Raw genomic sequence first — 20,529 nt, 5'->3', positions numbered from 1 at the left:
CAGGCTTGTTTTTACAACACTCTTACCCCTTATACAATTTTGTTGAAAAGTGGCCCTTTTTGATTTTTGCCCTGGATTTTCCGGCCTGCCACTTTTACTTTTCACCTTGCTACCTATTGCTTCTACCCTCATTTTACACCCCCTACAAAATTTCTTTGGTAGGGTGAAGTAATGAGGCCCCTGAGGATCAGATAGGCTCATTTGTCTGTATAAAGTGTTGCTAATGTTGCAAAGTGTGGAGTGCTGGTCCGGTCTGGTCTGGTCAGAGTACACATTGAAAGAAAGATTGCGAAGGCAGGCAAAAGTAACTGGTCTTAACAGAAAGAGCAAGTTATCTCAAACTGGAGAATTTGTTACAAAGTGAACAGACAAATGAGAATACAGAAACAAGGAACTGCTGATGCTGGTTTACAAAAAAAGACAAAGTGCTGGAGAATGTCAGCGGGTCAGGCAACAACCCTGTGGAACATGGCTAGGTGACGTTTTGGTTCGGGATCCTTCTTCAGATTAATTGTAGGGGGACGGACAGGGCTGGATTTAGATCAAGAGAGCCCCTAGGCTATTCCACTTGTGAGGCCCCTCCCAATCCCCCACCCCCACGACGAGAGGAAGATGGAAGAGTCCACCAGATTGACACCGATGTGCAGCCGGGCGTGGCTAATGAGATAAGGGCTGGAAAGCTGCACTTTTTATTTATTGCCAGTGCTAATGTTAAGTTATCGGCTTAAAACACTATTATTCGGAAATTGAGGGCAAGGAAAAAAATTACTGAAGTGTTGTTTAGAGACTACAGTGCGTTGTGACAGCATATGTGGGGCCAAGGAAAGAGCGTTCACGTCGCGGCCCTGTTTCAACCAATCTTTCCACCACCACGCACAAGAAGCACAAGAAGCGCAAGACAGACACCATTGTGCAGATGCCGAGAAGTGTGTTCAGCTCTGGCTGAACAACTTCTAATCTTGTGTGTGGACTCGATAAGAAGAAGAAGACAGCATATGTAAGAAAGGCCTATGACAGTGTCAAAAATATTATACACCCCATACGAAGCTTTTCAAAAAGGGGGGTGGCATGGTAGAATTACAAAAATGTTATGTGAAATAAGTGCACGCAGTGCATATCACAAGCGCGAGGCTCATAGACCCTTGCGGTCGGGGTCCAGGGCCCGCATAAACGCCCTGGAAGCTCTGGGGTTTTAGATGCTCTCTGGTGCATTCTGAGCCTTATTTTGGAGCATTTTTGCACCAAATTTATGACCAATACTTCAGAAATAATTTTGTTTGAGTCAAGAGTAATGTGTGGTTGGAATGGGATGATTTGGGTCATTGTTGTACACATTATTTTTAATCAAGAATTGAAGCTGCCCTTGTTTTAATAATCAAGTTGTACTGTAAAATGTTATGTAAAATGTTATAAAGGAGTTTGCAAACACTACAAATAAAATACTGTAAGTTTTTGTAATAAATAAAACCTTTTTTTAGAAAATGTTTTGTGTGTTGATTTGATTGCCTGTTACTGTTCGACTGTGTTAGTGTGCACATTAAAAATATGATGCAAAATGAAAGTCGCAAACTATAGAATACATATTTTTCAGTATTGTTATCAAGAAAAAGAAAGCAGTTCAAATTGTTTGATATTATTCATATGGAGGAGAAAATATAATTGCTCTAAAACCTACCTTAATTTTGCAATCTCACTAAAGATAATCCCCCTTTCCCTCTTCCCCTCCACCTTCCCCCTCCCTCCCTCCCCATCTCTCTCTTCCCCCCTTCCCCTCTATCTCTCCCCCCTCTGTCTCATCCCCCCCTCTCTCTCCCTCCCTCCTTCTCTCCCTCCCACGCAGACACAGCAGCCGCCCCCGCCCCCGCCTCCCCCCCGGCCCAGAGAACCGGGCGCTCCTGCAACGCAATATTCCACTACTTACCTGGAGTAGACACCTAGGATCTTTGGTAGACACAAGGCATCGAGGTGATTGTGTGGAGTGCAAATGGAGATCTGAACCCGCCCGGGCCCACTGCGCACACGCGGAGAGACAGTTTAGTTTGCGTCACTACCATGTCACCGGCTTCCCCCAACTGCGCAGGTGCAGATGGTCGCAATTTTTTTCCCCAAAACATCCAGCGGGTCGGAACCAGAATTTCGGGTAATTTCCGTCAAAGTGGATACGCTGATAGAGCTCCAATTTTTTTTTTCTCGTGATTTTTTTTACTCTGGGGAAAAAAACACCTTGGCCGAAAGCCCCCTTGATTTTGAGGCCGTAGGCTTCGGCCTATGAAGCCTATAGGTAAATCCGGTCCTGCCGAGGCCCCCCTAGATCTCGAGGCCCTAAGCTGAAGCTTGTGTTGCTTATACGTAAATCCGGCCCTGGGGACTGGGTAAAGAAAGCTGGAAGAGAGGCAGGGCAGGATAAAGCATGGCAGGTGGTTGGACAAAGGCCAGAGATGGGAAAACAGAAGGTGTGAGACAAAAGTGTGAGATATATGGTTTGTGCTCACAATCACTACTCAGAGACTAAATCATGGAAACAAGAAATGCTTTATTTGCGAGTCTGCAGAATCGGGTGCCTCTCCAAGTTGAGACACACCGAGCAAAGGAAAAACGTTTATTTTTATACAATTCAGTATAGTCTTTATTGATCGGACGCCTCCCCTTCTGACCCCTTCCAATCAGGGTACCGAGGTTCACAATCTTCCAACCCTCCCCTCCGTGCGTCATCAATCATTCCCTCTCCTCCCACATCATACATCGCATGTACATTTAAATTAGGTTCTTTGTCATGAGGGGCGTAAAGTTAATATTCATTTATTTTATTAAGCATGCTCAGTAGCTGTTGCCCTAACCTACTTAATTGCCTTTGACCTAAAGAATAGCTTCTGTGTTGTCAGCTACATTCCTTACCTCATCTTGTTATTCTACAATGTTATCAACAGCTCTGATGGTCTGACTGTTTGTTCGAATCACAAGGTTGGTGATTCCAACTCTCGGCCCATCACAAGGTCGGTGACTACAATCACTCGGCCCCTCACAATGACTACAATCACTCGGCCCCTCACAATGATGGTGGTTTAATCATCTTATCCCTCACAAAAGGATTGAAGAGTTGTGGATTGTGCAGCCAGGGGAAGGAATGTAGAGGGGGGGAAGGGAGAAATAGGAGGGGGTCCAGTTGGGCCTTAGGGGACGGGTGGGGGAGAAAAGGGAGGAGGGTTGTTAGAGATTACCTAAAATTGGTAAATTCAATGACCATACTGTTGGGTATCTTCAATTTAAACCAGCATCTGCAGTTCCTTTCTACACACTATTGGGTGGTAAACTACCCAAGTGGAATATGAGATGCTGATCCCCCAGTTTGTGTGTTGCCTCACTCTGGTAATGTAGGAGTGCCAGGATAGAATGGTCAGTATGGGAATGGAAAGGGAGATTAAATGGTTAGCAAGCGAGAGATTCAGTTAACCTTACTCCACCCATGTGCAAATCAAACCCCCCTCGCCTATATCCACCCATCACTTGTGTAGGAAGGAACTGCAGATGCTGGTTTAAAGCATGCATCCCCACCTCTTCTCCAGCTTTCTGCCTCTACTACAATAATAACAATAATAATAATAATAAATACTTTATTGATCCCCTCAGGGAAATTCAGATGTCCAGAAGCCCCCAACCAACAAACCCACAGATTCAAAACGAACGAAGACAAAAAATACATAGAATACAATGTGGACACTACCTGAGAGCAATAAATACTTAAAAAGACCAATAATTAACAATTAAAAATAAAAAATTGCAAAATGCATCCCCCTACAGCCTAGCGGTCCGAATTATAAAATCTAATGGCTGCAGGGGTGAAGGATCTCCTGAACCGCTCCGTTCTACAGGGCAGGGAGAGGAGCCGGTTGTTGTTCCGAGTGCTCTTTTGACTCTCCAGAATTACATGGAGGGGATGCCCGGGGTTTTTCAGGATGACCTGCACCTTGTGCCTCATACGCCTCTCAAGCACATCCATCCCAGAGTCTACTCTCCCCTCCAGCACTGAGCTAGCTCGTTTAACCAGTTTGACCAGCTTCTTGTTGTTTTTTGCACTAATGCTGTTGCCCCAGCAGACAACAGCGTAGAAAATAACACTTGCAACCACAGTGTTGTAAAACATGTGCAGCATCTCATTACACACATTGAAGGATTTGAGCCTTCTGAGGAAAAAGAGTCTGCTCTGGCCTTTTTTGTAGAGGGAGTCAGAGTTGACAGACCAGTCCAGTTTGTTATCGAGGTGCACTCCAAGGTATTTATATGTCTGCACCACCTCAATGTCAGCCCCTGCAGCGTTGACCGGTTGAAGGGGGAGCTTGGACCTGCCAAAGTTAACCACCATCTCTTTAGTCTTAGTTGTGTTCAGGATGAGACAGTTCTCTTCACTCCAGGCACAAAAGGAACTGGTCAAGTTCCTGTATTCCTCCTCCTGCCCGTTCCTTACACATGCCACAATCGATACATATGATACAAAATATTTAGTGAATGAGTCAATACCTACTGTTTAATTGAAATAATATTCCATAAATATTTACACTTGCAAGTCTAACGAGATTAGAAAAAAATAACCCAAATTAAAGAACAAACTAAAAGAATGACTGATATTTGAAGTTCAAAACTGTACCTTTTAAGGATTTTAATTGTAACATTGAAAATGAATCAGATTTCAAAAAATAGGAAAACTTACTATTGAGATATTTGATTTACTAATTTTTAATTTTGAAACCCTACCCATAGAGGAATTTGGTGATCAGAATGAATCAGATTAGTTGCACGAAAGATATTTCTCTCCATTACCTCATGGTTCACTTGCCACCTTATAATTTCCTACACCCTGGTTCAATCTCGGTTGGTAACTATGTGGAACTGCATCACCATTACTCAATGATTGATGGAACATGACATGTTCTTGCAACTGAGAACACACCCTAGGGTGTGATTCTCAAGCCACAATACAGAAGCCTTCTGTTCTTTCTGCAGCACAGCTACCAGCCAACCAAAATAGAAGCATTTTGAACTCCAGGGTAGAAAAGCTGATTTAAAAAATATATGAACGAGTTAGTCAAAATAAGCCAACCACGAAAAATGTGAGATATTCAAAACTGTGGACATGTGAGTTGTCAGTAAGATTATCTTATTTATGTTTTACTTGGGAGGACCAGCACAGCATACCCCAGGAATGTGATAGAAAGGAACACGCTTACAACTGGCTTACAGTATATGTGGGACCACATGAAATTATGCAATGTATAAAGTAAAGAAACCAAGGTGGCTGCAGAGAAACCCCTTCCATGTTATTGCTGAATTTCTTCTTCTACTGGAATTAATGGAATAATGAGTCCATTGAAAGGAATGACAGAAACAAAGATCTAAAATTAAGAGCATTAATTGTTCGGTAATGAAAATGGCAGCGATTCTAAATGCCGAGATGTAATGGTTTCTTGTTGACTCCCACAGATATTTAAACTTGAAAGAACTAAAAATAGGTGGCAGATAAAATTAAAAGCGTGTCAAAATCATTGGGGTCTCAGTCCCACTTCCGAATCCTCATCCATCCCACTTTACCTCATTCAATCAACATATTCCTTTCTTCCCTCAAGCCTTCATGTAGTATCCTTCAAATTCCATCTGGTCAATTTGCCTTGATACGCCATGTGGCACGATGTACAGTAAGTAGCACATTCTGTTTGGTTAATGATATTCCTCCAGAGTTATTTGCTGATTTTATTAGTTTTCCTATTTATATAATCTTTGGCTTTAGACTTCCCAACATGGGAATATCTTCTCCATGTCTACTTTGGCAAACCCCTTCACAGTTTTTGTCTTAAGAAGTACCCATTGTGTTACCCAGAGGTTAATTACATTAAAAAAACAGCTCTTCGCTTCTTTCTGATAACCTCTTGGCTCTGGTATATTTCAAATATGTTTTGCACCATCCAAAGATGTAATAGCATGCTTATAATAGAGACCAGATTTGCGCATAGTATTCCAAGTGTGGCGAAACAATGTTTTATAAACGTTAACTTTTATAAACATCTCTTCCTTCCATCTCTGTTTTTCTAATAATTAATCCAGTTTAAACTGCATTGCTACTTCCAATAATATGCGGCACGGCGGCATTGCAGTCGAGTTGTTGCCTTGCAGCGCCAGAGACCTGGGTTCGATCCTGATTATAGGTGTTATCTGTATGTAGATTGTACGTTCTCCCCGTGGCCTGCTTGGGTGTTACCCGGGAGCTTCAGTTTGCTCCCACACTCCAAAGACGTTCAGGTTTGTAGATTAATTGGTTTGCTAAAATTGCACACTGTCTCAAGTGTGTGTAAGATAGTGCTAATGAGGAGGAATCGCTGGTGGGCCGAAGGGCCTGATTCCGTGCCGTATCTCTAAACTAATAGTGAATTTGTAATCCATGGTCCCTTTGTCCCTCAACCTCATTCCCTAGATTCTACATTACTTAAAATCTTATTGCAAGTCTGTTCTGCAGTGTTGGATGGAAGGCATTTTGAAAGTCCAATAATGTTAGACCCTCTTTACTCCTCATTGGGTTTGCTACTTATCAAAGAGCGGTACAGTAGCGCAGTGGCAGAGACGCTGCCTTACGGCGCCAGAGACCCCGGTTCGATCTTGACCACCAGTGCTGTCTACGTTCTCCCTGTGATCACATGGGTTTGTTCCAGGAGTTCTGGTTTCCTCCCACATTCCAAAGACATGCAGGTTTGTAGGTTAACTGACTTCTGTAAATTGTCTCTAGTACATAGGATAAAACTAGTGTATGGGTTATAGCTGGTTGGCACAGACTCGATGGGCCGAAGGGGCTGTTTCCACATTATATCTCTAAACTAAAGGATTTAATACAGTAAGTCAAGCTACACCACTGCTTAAAACCAGTGCCCCATCTTTATGTAAGAAAGAACTGCAGATATTGGTATGAACCAAAGATAGACACAAAAAGCTGGAGTAACTCAGCGCGACAGGCAGCATATCTGGTGAGAAGGAATGTTTGACGTTTCAGGTCGAGAACCTTTTTCAGACTGGTTAGGGATAAGGGAAAAGAGAGATATAGACGGTAATGTGGAGAGATAAAGAACAATGAATGAAAGATATGCAAAAAAAAGGAATGATGATAAAGGAAACAGGCCATTGTAAGTCGTTTGTAAGGTGAAAATGAGAAGCTAGTGCGACTTGGGTGGGTGAGTGAGGGATAGAGAGAGAGGGAATGCTGGGGCTACGTGAAGTGAGAGAAATCAATATTCATACCACCGGGCTGAAAGCTACCCAAGCGAAATGTAAGATGCAGTACCTCCAATTTGCATTTAGCCTCACTGGACAATGGAGGAGATCGAGGACAGAAAGGTCTGTGTTGGAATGGGAAGGAGAATTAAATTAAAAACCGGTAGATCAGATTGGTTCACACGGGATGAGCGAAGGTGTTCCGCGAAACGATCGCCCAGTCTGCGTTTGGTCTCGCCATTGTACAAGAGTCCACATCTTGAACAACGGATACAGTAGATGAGGATGGAGGAGGTGCCATCTTTATGTTTTCCGTATGAGATACTTTCCTTCATCTTTGATTAAAAATATAATTCCCTTTCCTAAATTACGCTGAACCCTGAACTTGTTCAATCTACTTTGAAAGATAGGTATCACAAAGTTCCCCACCATACCACAGGAACTGTATCCTATATTGCTTCTTTTGTAAATGATTGCATAGTTACAGAAAATACAGCATACAAATGTAAGGACAAGATAGTGACATGAAAAATGTCATTGTTCTATAGCAGTTGAGGTTCAAGGATGACTTGCTTCATCTTTGGCTTTGTGGGTTCTGAGGTGCTCAAGAGGCCAATGTGGAACCCACTCTTCCACAGGTTGGGCAGGAGATGCCTGATGACGTGGACAGGTGAGTAGTTTGTGAAATATTGTGGCTCTTTCACCAGTACCATTTGTCCTCAAAGCATAGACCCAGGTTTCTCAATAGTATCCTGAATGCTTCTTCTCCAGAGATTTTCAGGAGTACATGGGGATTATCCATTGCTTTGAAGAGGCTTTGAATATATCCTTGAATCTTTACCTTCATCTGCCTGGTAATATCTTGACGGGAATTGGAATAGAGTTCCAGCTTCAGCAGTATGGAGTCAGGTGTGTGAGCAACAAGTGTAGTATAGGGGCTCGTTCCTCATTGTGTTTGTCTAGAAGGGAAGACTGATTTTAGTTTCCATATCCTTCCAATGCATTTGGAAAACTTTGTGTTACACAGAATTGGTAGTATCTTTCCAGTGCCTTATCTAAAGTAACATTGAAAACTAGCTAATTTTAATCGAGTCTGAAACTGGGAAAGATGAATGAGAAAAAAATGATTACAGAATGAGAACAGCAGTGAGAATTATAAGATTTATATTAACCAGAATGTAAACCATTTTATTATACTGAGCGAGGTGACGCGGAGTCATTGACACTTTGCATGGATACCATAAAATAAAATAAAACATATTTTCTGGATGCAATGTTAAAATCTTCATTTTTATTACACTAAACTGCAATTCATCCTCTAAAATTTATTTTACTTTTATTTATCTTCCAAATCAACAATTATTTATATTTTTAAAAAGCTTGAATTATTTATCAATGATCAATTCATTTTGACTCAAAAATAATCAGCGGTATTACATTTGGTTTAAAATTTCAAACATAATTCACAACAGAAATTCACAAGCTTAGAATATTGTGTGAACCTTTTATCAGAAATCATTGCCTCCTGAAAGTCAGAAATTAACTAATGTACAGTGTCAGCATAGCAACGCTTGCACCACACTTTGCATAGCTACAAAAGCACAAAACATTCATCACATATTTGGAACATACATCAACAATTACATTTATTTAAAACTTCCATAAAACTTATGATCTTTGCTATTATTCCAGGAAAACAAATATACACATTTTACACAATAGTTTCTCTATTTTGAAAAAAATAGTCGTTTACAAGAGATTTTGTTCTGCATTCTTTGATTATACAATAGATTTAATTAAAATACTGAATATTTCTTTACTACAGAGTGCAAAGTTAACAACCTAGCAGAGCTGAGCCAAAAGGTAAAACTAAGCCAGTCATTTATTGGCTAATTTTTTTAAAATATATTCATAAAACACAGTAAGTTTGCAGAAATCAGGAATAAAGTTTACTCAGAGTTACCTTTTGATGTTGCAGCCATCACTCGACATACAATTAGAAATGAAGACTAAACAGCAAGGGCTTTAATAAAATATGATTTGTCTTAAATTGATCTCAGTAATTTTGTTTTGCCACTGTATTTACTATTTCCAATAAAGTACAATTTTGAAAAGCCACTAATTCAAAATTTGATTGCCTGATAATGTTATGATGAGGTTTATTAAATTAATCGTCACCTCTAACAAAAGGATCACAACACATTACTGAAAATAAAAGTGATAAAGCATTTGAATCAATTAGTTGAATGTTAAGAGAAAATGTCTATTGAGTTCTACATGCTACTGCTACAATAAAATTTGAAATATATATATTTATATTTTAAAAGGCAACAATGTTGGATATTGTTAGTATGCTTAGTATGCTTTAGTATGCCTTAGTATGCTTTAGTATTGTTAGCATACTTTAGTATGTCATAAAACAACATTTCTAAGCACTGTGTCAGAAATATAATATTTGCTGCTGGTTTCCATGATTCATCTTTTAACATCAAAGCAAACTGCAAACCTGTAATTTATTTTGAGTATTGTCTCAGTTAAACATACGTTAACAAAATATTTACAACATGACTAAAACCTTTAGAAAAATCACAATTGCAATTATTATCTCTTCTCAAGAAATGCTTTACATTCATTTTGAGGTAAATTATATTTCTGTATATCCTGGTTAGTTTCAAATTCCTTTTTATAATGTGGACATTATCCAATTGGTCTCTATGGACTCGTTCTTGCTTAGAATGAAAACATAATTACAATATTATTGCAACAATATATATTATACCAACTAAAAGAGATAAAAAGTCATTTCTCGTGCCTGTGCCTTGCTATGGCAGGTCAGCTTGTGTATCCAACAAGAAACCATCTATAAAGTAACAATGCTCTAACAGTGGCAAACAGCATACATTAACAAATACACTCTTCTGCAATAAACAAGGCCATCTTGTGAGAATGCATTCTTAAAAATGGGAACGCTCCAGATAAAGATAATGACAGAATTGTTCAAAATAAATCCTGAGTAAGCATGATCTATACTGATCTCTCTATTTAAACATCAGTCTGGAAAAGGGAAAAGGTACCAGATAAGTGGAACAATGGGATTAAAGTGAAGATACTCAAAGAAAGAAGAATTTAATATTGGCATCAACTGACATGATCTTACACTTCCATCTGTGCCAAGCAAGTAATGTGCAAGATCCCAGTCCAGCACATCAGAAGCAGCTGGTCGCATTCCCAGAAAAGCATCTTTGGAAAGAGATGGCAGCACAGCCCAGATCTTTATGTACAAGATGTAATAGAACAATGCAGAGAATGGGACCAGCCTCTCTACATACATTTCACAGACATTGGGAAAACCTCTAACATCATTCATAGGATTAGACCATGGAATACTCTGCGAGAATAAGGAATCCTTCGTTGTACAATCAATATCAAATGTATCTAAGCCAACTTTACACGAATCGTTGATCTGCTTTGAAGACAAAACTACAGCATATCAAGGGAATGACGTCTGCAATTCTCTTCAATTTTGCTTGTGGGAAACATGGTGTACGACAGAAGATACCCCAAGAGACAGATAGACACCCTACAAAATCATCTCACACACCCATTAACACATGAAAGAACAAAGCAATTACTCAATATTCATCCAACAAATCACACCAAAAATTAACTGAGTAACAGATATTATAACCTTTCATCTTGATTCACCATCATCAGTATTGACATAAAATCAAGTTACCTCTAATGCTGAAACATTCACACACTTGAACAGTGCCATCAGTCAGGATGGCGGAACAGGCCAAGACATCAAGAACAAAATCAAGTCAAGAATACCTTCAGGAGCTTACATGTAGTCGGAAGAACATCAAACTATAACACCCAGACAGAACCTGAGATCTATCGACACTTCTCTACCAGAACGCTGAGGAATAGCAGAACTTCACATGCCCAGACTTCACTTTATACAGCCTGCCTCTGTATCTCTTGGCCCAAAACAATCCCAAACTGAGACCAGATTCTACTGTGCAGTCAAGACGAAATAAGCACCATAAACATCAAGAGCACTGGAAATGGATGAGCCATGTGCTTCAGGTGGAAGGTGATTCCACACGAGAACAGCTAAAGATGGATACCTGAAGTGAAAATGAAGGACAGCATTGTGCGGGATTGTGGAAATTCTCTGAAATACATGAAACAAAGCTTGGGAAACCTTGAATGGTTTGCCAGAACCAGAGATGAGTGGAAGAGAAAAAAAAGACACAGTGCTCAGGAGTAACTCAGGCAGATCAGGCAGAATCTCTAAAGAATATGGCAAGGTGACATTTCAGATCGTGACTCTTCATCAGATTGATGTTTCGGGTCAGGACTCTTCTTCAGATTGACATTTCGGGTCAGGGTACCTTCTTCTCTTTGTATCTTTTCTTGTAAACCAGCAACTGGTTTCCCATTTCTACATGGGTGGAAGAACCTGAACGCTACAGGAGATTCTTCTTCCCTGTGGCTATCAAACTTTACAACTCCTCCCCCTTCTGTCGTGGGGTAGACTGAGACTGACTCCCCTCCCCCTAGCACCTCCTCAATCTTTGCACATCCTAAAAGCCTTTTCACTTCTCACTTTAATTTCATGTTTCATGTATTTTGTGTTTTCTATGACTGTTGGCAAATTAATTTCTCTCCTGGGATAAATAAAGTTTTATCGTATCGAGCTTTGTCGCTAAGTGACACTAAGTGTCGAAAGTGTAATGGGTAATAAGTCAGTAGCAGTTCATTTAAAATAAACCTATGACGGATTCAGAGAAAGGAACATGTATCTCAGTCATGAAAATAATGTTATATTATTATTAATTAACCAGTTAAATCCTAAAAACAAACAGAATATATTATACAGAGATGAATTAAAGGGACATATGGAAGCAAACTTAAGCTAGAAGTTCTTCATAGTAGCCACTGTCTTCTGAATGTTTAATAAGGTTTCCTTATTCGATGTTTCTTCCCTGCAGCTGAATGAACCTATTATTCTTGACCAAAGCCTTCTGTTTCTTCAATGGCAAACATTAACTTCTCCTTTAGTTGCTCATAACTTTTGTAAGGGGGGAGGTCCAGGCGATTGAAGCTGCAAAAAATATCACAACAACAATCACTTATTTCAATCATACTTTATATCTTAATTATTTTAAAATAATTGTAATTATTTGTAAGTAATTAATGTCCTATTTCAAACTGCAATTCCCTATTTCAAACAAGATGGAGACACAAGAGACTGCAGAAGCTGAAATTTGGAGCAACAACCTGCTAAAGTAACTAATCGGATTGATCAGCACCTGTGGGGAGGAAAGGAATTGTCCATGTTCCGACAGAATGGGGAAGGAAGATAACCAAGGAGAGGTGGAAGAGTAAGTTAAGGGCAGGAGCTGATATGTGGACTGAGGAGGGATGAAGGATGCTGGACAAATGGTCGGGTAGGGGAGCAGGAGTGGTAGAATTGGAAGAGAGGTAAATGGAGAGATATCATAGATGCAGGCAAAATAAAAGGTGAGGGGTGGGGGGAGGAGAGGGGTGTGGGGGGAGGGTGCGGGAGAGAGGGTGAAGGTGAAGACAGATGGATCCTGAAGATCCATTGAATGGATGTACAGGAGATGCTGCCTCAAAATGGCAGCCAATATCATGAAAGACCCACACCAGCCTGGCCACACTCTCATCTCGCCACGACCATTGGGAAGAAAGTGCAGGAGCCGGAAAACCAGGAACTGCAGGTTCAAGAACAGCTTCTTCCCAACAAGCTTCATAGTCTCAAACACTGCACAGCACTAACAACAACCCTATCTCAGCAATTATGATCTACTTTGTTTTTTGCCTTTGTTTGCACTACATACTTTGTTTTCTTTGCTCTATCATGATCTGGTTACCTAGTATAACTGCTTATCAATTTATTGTATTATGGATTATTGTACATTCATTGTATTCTATTGCATTAATGGGCCTGTAAAGCTGCAGTAAGTAAGAAATTGTTCGGTTGCGGGTACTTTGACAATTAACCACTTTCATGATCTTGTGAGCTAGGAGGGTGATAAGCTACCAATATGAAGGGAGATGGAACCAGAACCAGATGGGGAAGAGGTGGGGCGAGAATGATGGGTAAAATGTGTGGATAGTAGGTGGATAGAATTAGAGGGGGAGGAGGACAGTAATGGGTGATGGAGGGCTGGAGTGAGAAGAAGGGGTTATGGAAAAGGGGACAACACATAGCAGATAAGCATTACCTGAAATTGGAAAATTTAATGTTCGTACCATTAGGTTGTAGATTACTCAGGCGGAATATGTTATTCTTCTATTTTTAATTGGGCCATTAAATCAAATATTTTTCAATTCCATTACTGAGATAGCAAGAATAAAGGATAAAGAATAAAGTTGGGTCATTTGACTCAACTTGTCCATGCCGGACATTAGCTCAGTGGCTTGGAGTACTGAACCACAGACATGAATTGAAGTCCCAGCACAGCAACTGAGTAATTTAAATTCAGTTAAATGAATAAATCTGTAATAAAAACTAGTGCTAGGAAGTGTGAAACCACCTAGGTGTTGCAAAATAAGGCATCAGGGACGGAAATCTGGCACATATACATCTTTAGACTGACATTTCTGTTTGTCGTAAACCATCATATGACCATTCAGTTTAAGAGCAATTATGGATGTGGGGGCAATAAGCTGTCAGGCTTGCCATTTATACCCACCACACAAACAAATAAAACATAAGGATAGGGAAGAAAAGATGACCTGGACTTTCTAGGATTTGGTCCTAGATGATTGCCTGGAGATGATTTTAACAATTGGGTATTTTTGGCCATTCAAAGTTCTGAGACAGACTGTAATTGAAGCAATTTTATATTCTGGACATTAAGTTATGTCTTTGAAGCCAGCACTTATCCTGTCTAAACAGATTTTGACAGCTGTTTTCAGATACAAGTTGGCAAAAGCCAGAAGAAAAGGGGGGGAAAAAATGCAATTGGTAGCTATTCAATTATTTTCAGAAATTGGAAGAATAATAGTTAAAAATAAAGAGGGACTCAAGATTATGAGATGAATAGCAGGTGTTTATTTGTTAACTTTAAAAAATGTGTGAAGTGTTGGAGGGTGTTAACTTGAAATAAATAAAACTGCTTCTGACAGTTCACAGTTTTATTACATTAACATTAGTAGTTCTTTTGGCAATATGGTGAATAAATTGAAAGCTTGCAACTATCTTTCCAACGGGGGACATAAAAACTACTTTAGAGGTGAAGCCAGTAAAAACACTGAGGGAAATTTGGAGGGCGGTGAACAATCACAGCACCAAAGATTCCAGCTTTTATTCTTTCAAAACATTGTAATACCTAAAGTTAAAATCACCAATTATAACTCTCTTTGATCAAACATAGGATTCACTACCCTGACTTTGGATTTTAAAATTGTGTTAGTGATCAGATCACTGTAAAGGATTCCCATCCCTTGTGTTGGTTTATCTCTGATGGCAGTGGTATGGTATACAAACATACAAGTGACAAGCAAGAAAAGGCCACTCAGCCCTTCAAACCACATCTGGCTAATCTGACTGCAACTTCAAATCAGCATTCCTCTCTACTTGCAATAACCTTTCAGCCAGTAGACACAAAATGCTGCAGTAACTCAGTGGGACAGGCAGCATCTCTGGAGAGAAGAAATGGGTGACGTTTTCGGGTTGAGACCCGTCTTCAGACTTCAGACCTTTGATTTAAACCAGCATCTGCAGTTCTTTCCTACACATAACCTTTCAGCCCATTGCTTATCAAGTATCCACCAACATCTGCCTTGAAAATATTCTACGGACCAGCTTCCATCGCCCTTTAACGAACCGCTGTACAGCAAGACAGAACAAATGCATGCAAGGGTGTGTTACACAAAAATAGATTCATCTGAAATAATCAAACCTATATTCTAATGCAATCATCCAAATATATTCCAAAACATTGGAACTCTCTGACAGCTCCTTTTTTATTGACTGAAATGTTTGTTTTTAGTCTGTGCTCTGCTTTGAATGCTCATAACTAGGCTAGAAGCCAAAGTGCAAAAATTACCCTTGAGATTTCCTGAGATACAGAGTGGAAATAATCATTCCCACTCAGACTGTTTGCAACTTTATTGTGCTAAACTTATGGTTTCCATTCCGGTTTTTTTCCATCAAAAGAACTATCGACTTCCTTCTGTTAGTATTGGCTAACTCCTACTGAAACCCATCTTGCATCACTTGCCTCCACACAAGACTGGATCAATGCTCAACAGTTAGTTTTCCATACTCAACTCTCCATAGATTTCAGCTCATCCAAAACTCTGCCACTCATAACATAACTTGTATCAAATTCCTCTTAGTCTCTCAGCTTGCTGAACTACATTGGGTCATGTTCCCTCAATTCCTTTCCACCTGCTAAAACATTGGTGAACCTGTTGCAATCCATCAGTCGAAGTTACTTCCGCAATCCTGTTGGATAGGGAAGTCCAGGATTTAAACCCAGCAACGTTGAGAAAAGAAAATTGAAATTTTAATGGGGAACATGCAGATTGTGGTGTTCACATGCACCTAAACCCTTTGTTGCTCTTGGAGCTGGAGGTGACGGGTTTGGGAGTGTTGTTGGAATTGACTAGGTGAATAACTAGGCTTCATCTTATATACGGTACAAATTGCATTCACTGTGAGCTGGAGGTTGAGGGAATGAATGTTTAAAGGGGGTGCTAATCAAGCCTAATGATTTATCCTGGTTGAGCTGCTCGAGTGTTCTTGGAGCTACACAAAATCTTGTAAGTCGGTGTGTTGCATTACACTATAGTTTATGCCTAGTAGATGGTGGAACGGCTTCGCAATATTAGACGGTAATTCAAACGCTGACGGAGCTACAACATGTGGATGGTCAAGTTGAGTTTCCGGTCAATAGTGGCTCAAAAGAATGTTGCCAGTGGGGAACTCAACAATGGATTTATAATTGAGTAAGAAGCGGAGGTGGTTAGACTCTCTCACATTGGAGATGACCATTGATTGGAACTTTTGTGGGATCAATGCTATTTGCCACTTATTATCTAACACCAGAAAGTTGACTAGGTCTTGCTCATGCAGACAAATACTTTTTCATTTGTGGAGGAATTGTGAATGGAAATGAACATCTCCACTTCTGACCTTATTATTCAAAGATCATTGATGAAGCAGGTCAAGATAATTGGATTTTGAATCTTAGACATTGCCCCGAAGAACTCGTGCAACAATGTCGTGGGACTGGGAGATTGAGCTCCAACAGTGAAGAAAATTAGTTTGCTTCCTATCCAGACAAATCATACTAGACATGAGTACAATCAAGCCACACATAAAAATAACAAGTGCGAAAAGAAAAGTACCAGATTGCAGAATACATGCAGAATGGTTTTGCCGACCATTTCGCTGAACATTTGCATTCTGTCCGCCAAGGCTCGGGGAAACTCCCAATTGCTAACCATTTTAACTCCCCTTCTCATTCTCATACTGACCTTTCTGGCCTGGGCCTCCTACTTTGCATCTGTGTTCACCTATGGTCTCCCATGCTTTGCCTTGCCCCTCCACACTTCGAGCTTTCTTTCCTCACACTCCTGCCATCAGCCTGAAGAAGGGCCCCGACCCAAAACTTTACCCATCCGTGTTCTCCAGGGTTGCTGCCCAGCTTAGATCTCCACGGATGCTGCCCGGCTCCAGCATTTTGTGTCTTTCTTTGGTAAACCAGCATCTGCAGTTTCTTGTTTCTAGATCTAAGTCTCTATTATTTAACATGACTGCAGTATCATACAAAATAATGGGAATGTCCTCAGTTTTCTTTCCACAGAGACTGTGTGGCAGTTACTTCTACCACTCCAATCATGGCAAACTCGCCGCCTGACACAGACCTATTCTAGTTGCTCTGTCAGGACTCTACCAATTCAGTCGATGGAGGTAATTCCAAGGCAGTCACAGTGACAGATATTAACGTCGCCATCCACAGTTCACTCATGGATTTAATTGACAGAATATTACAGATGACCAAAAAAAAACCTGCAAATGTTTCAGAATGTACATCATTAAAGATTCTTTTCATGCATACAATTATGTTTCAATAACTTTTCAATGTTACTTACCAAGTGTGACTTCTTGGAAGCCAACTATCTTTTCCAACCTTATCGATGCAGAATTTTTGTGGCCCATTGCTCCCTGAAGTAAAATTTGTATTTTATGAATGTCATATAAATGATCTCAATTTATTTCAACATCAAATTATTAGGATTCCATTCTCTCCGTTTGACTCCCTAACTAAATATTACGGCATTAAATTCCAATCATTCAAATTTGAACATCTGAAGCCACATGAAATCTGAACAATAGACAATAGGTGCAGGAGTAGGCCATTCGGCCCTTCGAACCATTCAATGTGATCATGGCTGATCAAGCCAAATCAGTACCCCGTTCCTGCCTTCTCCCCATATCCCCTGACTCCGTTATCTTTAAGAGATCTGAACTAAAGGTAAATTCCTGAAATTCTTAAATTGTATTTGAATATTCAATGGAAAACAATTTCACAAATATTAAATAAATACAAATCTTATTGCAATTTAAAAAAATATTAAGGGCAGTACCGGGAATCATCTGCATGCAGAATGTTGGTATGAACTGTTGCCTCTTTAATTTCCATGCTGTCAGGTTCTTGTCCTCACCCTCATCATTGTGCATGAGGCAGAGTCCAGTTAATTTCCAGAGTAAGGGGTGTTTGTATGGAGATGACCTACAGGGAGACCTCTAAACAGGCTGTGCTTCATTTAGCAGCTACTTTTAAGGTGAAGTTGACTGGTCTAAGTTGATGTTTCAGCTTGCCTTTCAATTTGGAAAATGACCATTCAGCCCATTAAGTGAATGTCGACTCTAGATCAAACTCGTTTTCTACTTATTTCTCTGTCACCTATACCGTCTCACATGCCCATTCACTAACATCCCATAACCTCTGCCAATTCTCCTACTATCCACACCTCACCTAATTTTCAGTGGCCAATTATCTCATCAACTGGCACAGTTGTATAGGGCTCTGGTAAGATCACATCTGGCATAGTATGTACAGTTTTGGTCTCCTAATTTGAGGAAGGACATCTTTGTGATTGAGGCAGTGCAGCGTAGGTTCACGAGATTGATCCCTGGGATGGCGGGACTGTCATATGAGGAAAGATTGAAAAGACTAGGCTTGTATTCACTGGAGTTTAGAAGGATGAGGGGATACTTACAGAAACATATAAAATTATAAAAGGACTGGACAAGCTAGATGCAGGAAAAATTTTCCCAATGTTGAGCGGGTCCAGGACCAGGGGCCACAGTCTTAGAATAAAGGGGAGACTGAGTTGAGAAAAAACATTTTAACCCAGAGAGTTGTGAATTTGTGGAATTCCCTGCCACAGAGGATCACTGGATGGATTGAAGAGAGAGTTAGATAGAGCTCTAAGGGCTAGTGGAATCAAGGGATATGGGGAGAAGGCAGGCACGGGTTATTGATTGGGGACGATCAGCCATGATCACAATGAATGGCGGCGCTGGCTCGAAGGGCCGAATGGCCTCCTCCTGCACCTATTTTCTATGTTTCTATCCATAAGATGTGGGAGCAAACCAGGTCAACTGGGGGAATCCACATTGTCAAAGGGAGGGCATATTAACACCACTCAGACATCACCAGAGGCCAGAATCAAACCCGGGTCATTGGAGGATCAGGTATCAAATGAAATGAGAGGATTAAAAGTATTAATTAAAAAATAATTGCGATAACAAATCTGAAGATTATAATCTTAATTGGGGCTTAATTGAGAACAATGGTATGTGCAATTAAAAAATGTAGTCATATCGTAAAACTAAAAACTTTGAAATAAAAGCTCTCTGATGTAATTTCTTACCTATTAACTCTACAAAGCCCCCAACGGGCAGGCGACATGTGCCAGTGACAAACTGCAATAATCTGATCCGTTTCTCATTGTCCATTTCTTTTACAACCTGAAAACAGAGTTAAACAAAGGATGCTGGTAACCACACATATTCAATGAAGGCTTAGACAATAGACTATAGGTGCAGGAGTATGCCATTCGGCCCAGCACCGCCATTCAATGTGATCATGGCTCATCATCCCCAATCAGTACCCCGTTCCAGCCTTCTCCCCATATCCATTGGCTATCTTTAAGAGCTCTGTCTAGCTCTCTCTTGAAAGTATCCAGAGAAACGGCCTCCACCGCCCTCTGAGGCAGAGAATTCCACAGACTCACAACTCTCTGTGTGAAAAGTTTTTCCTCATCTCCATTGTAAATGGGTTACCCCTTATTCTTAAACTGTGACCCCTGGTTCTGGACTCCCCCAACATCGGGAACACGTTTCCTGCCTCTAGCGTGTCCAAACCCTTAATAATCCTATATGTTTCAATAAGATGCCCTCTCATCCTTCTAAATTCCAGAGTATACAAGCCCAGCCGCTCCAATCTATCAACATCTGACAGTCCCGCCATCCCGGGAATTAACCTGATGAATCTATGCTGCACTCCCTCAATAGCAAGAATGTCCTTCCTCAAATTGGGAGACAAAAACTGCACACAATACCCCAGGTGTGGTCTCACTAGGGCCCTGTACAACTGCAGAAGGACCTCTTTGCTCCTATGCTCAACTCCCCTTTGATATGACGGCCAATGTGTCATTTGCTTTCTTCACTGCCTGATGTACCTACATGCTTACTTTCATTGACTGATGAACAAGGACCCCCAGATCCTGTTGTACTTCCCCTTTTCCCAACTTGACACCTTTTAGATAATAATCTGCCTTCCTGTTTTTGCTACCAAAGTGGATAACCTCACATTTATCCACATTAAACTGCATCTGCCCACTCACCCTGCATTCTCATAGCATCCTCTTCACAGTTCACACTGCCACCCTGCCTTCTTATACATAGCAAGTATTATTATCATCACAAGTTAGGTGACCAGAATGAATGAAAGATCTGTTATCTTTACCAGATGATGGGGTCAGTTGAAGCCCCACTTGCTGATGTTTTAACTTGTGTGTCATTATAATGATGTTATTTAAATCAAAACCAATTACAAACAAAATTAGAAAATGCTGAAAAAAAACGTAGGTCAGGCAGCATCTGCGGAAAAACAACGTTAACATCAGAATTGTTTATTTTTCAACCAAGGTTGTCTAACCTGCTGAGCTTTTCCAGCATATTCTCCTTTCATTTCAGATTTCCAGCAGTTTAATTTATTTTCA

At 40.4% G+C, this 20,529-nt stretch overlaps 1 protein-coding gene across 7 annotated transcripts in view; it reads right to left on the bottom strand.

Annotated features, from left to right (window-relative positions):
- Positions 1–11,886: 11,886 nt before the first annotated feature.
- Positions 11,887–20,529, bottom strand: part of wwp2 (WW domain containing E3 ubiquitin protein ligase 2) — a 176,423-nt gene continuing 167,780 nt past the window's right edge. For 5 of the 7 annotated variants that reach the window (XM_033035735.1, XM_033035736.1, XM_033035738.1 and 2 more), the window contains 3 exons: positions 19,177–19,273; positions 17,389–17,461; positions 12,259–12,358 (listed from right to left, as the gene is read on the bottom strand). In XM_033035735.1, coding sequence (XP_032891626.1) covers positions 12,259–12,358; positions 17,389–17,461; positions 19,177–19,273 — 270 coding nt within the window. Of the gene's footprint in view, positions 12,359–17,388; positions 17,462–19,176; positions 19,274–20,529 lie in introns of all 7 variants that reach the window. The other 2 variants (XM_033035734.1, XM_033035733.1) reach the window with 1 other exon arrangement.

The sequence above is a fragment of the Amblyraja radiata genome, chromosome 17, assembly GCF_010909765.2.
Source record: "Amblyraja radiata isolate CabotCenter1 chromosome 17, sAmbRad1.1.pri, whole genome shotgun sequence".
NCBI lineage: Eukaryota > Metazoa > Chordata > Chondrichthyes > Rajiformes > Rajidae > Amblyraja > Amblyraja radiata.
The sequence above is the reverse complement of the archived record's forward strand: the minus strand, read 5'-3'. Positions and strand labels throughout refer to the sequence as shown.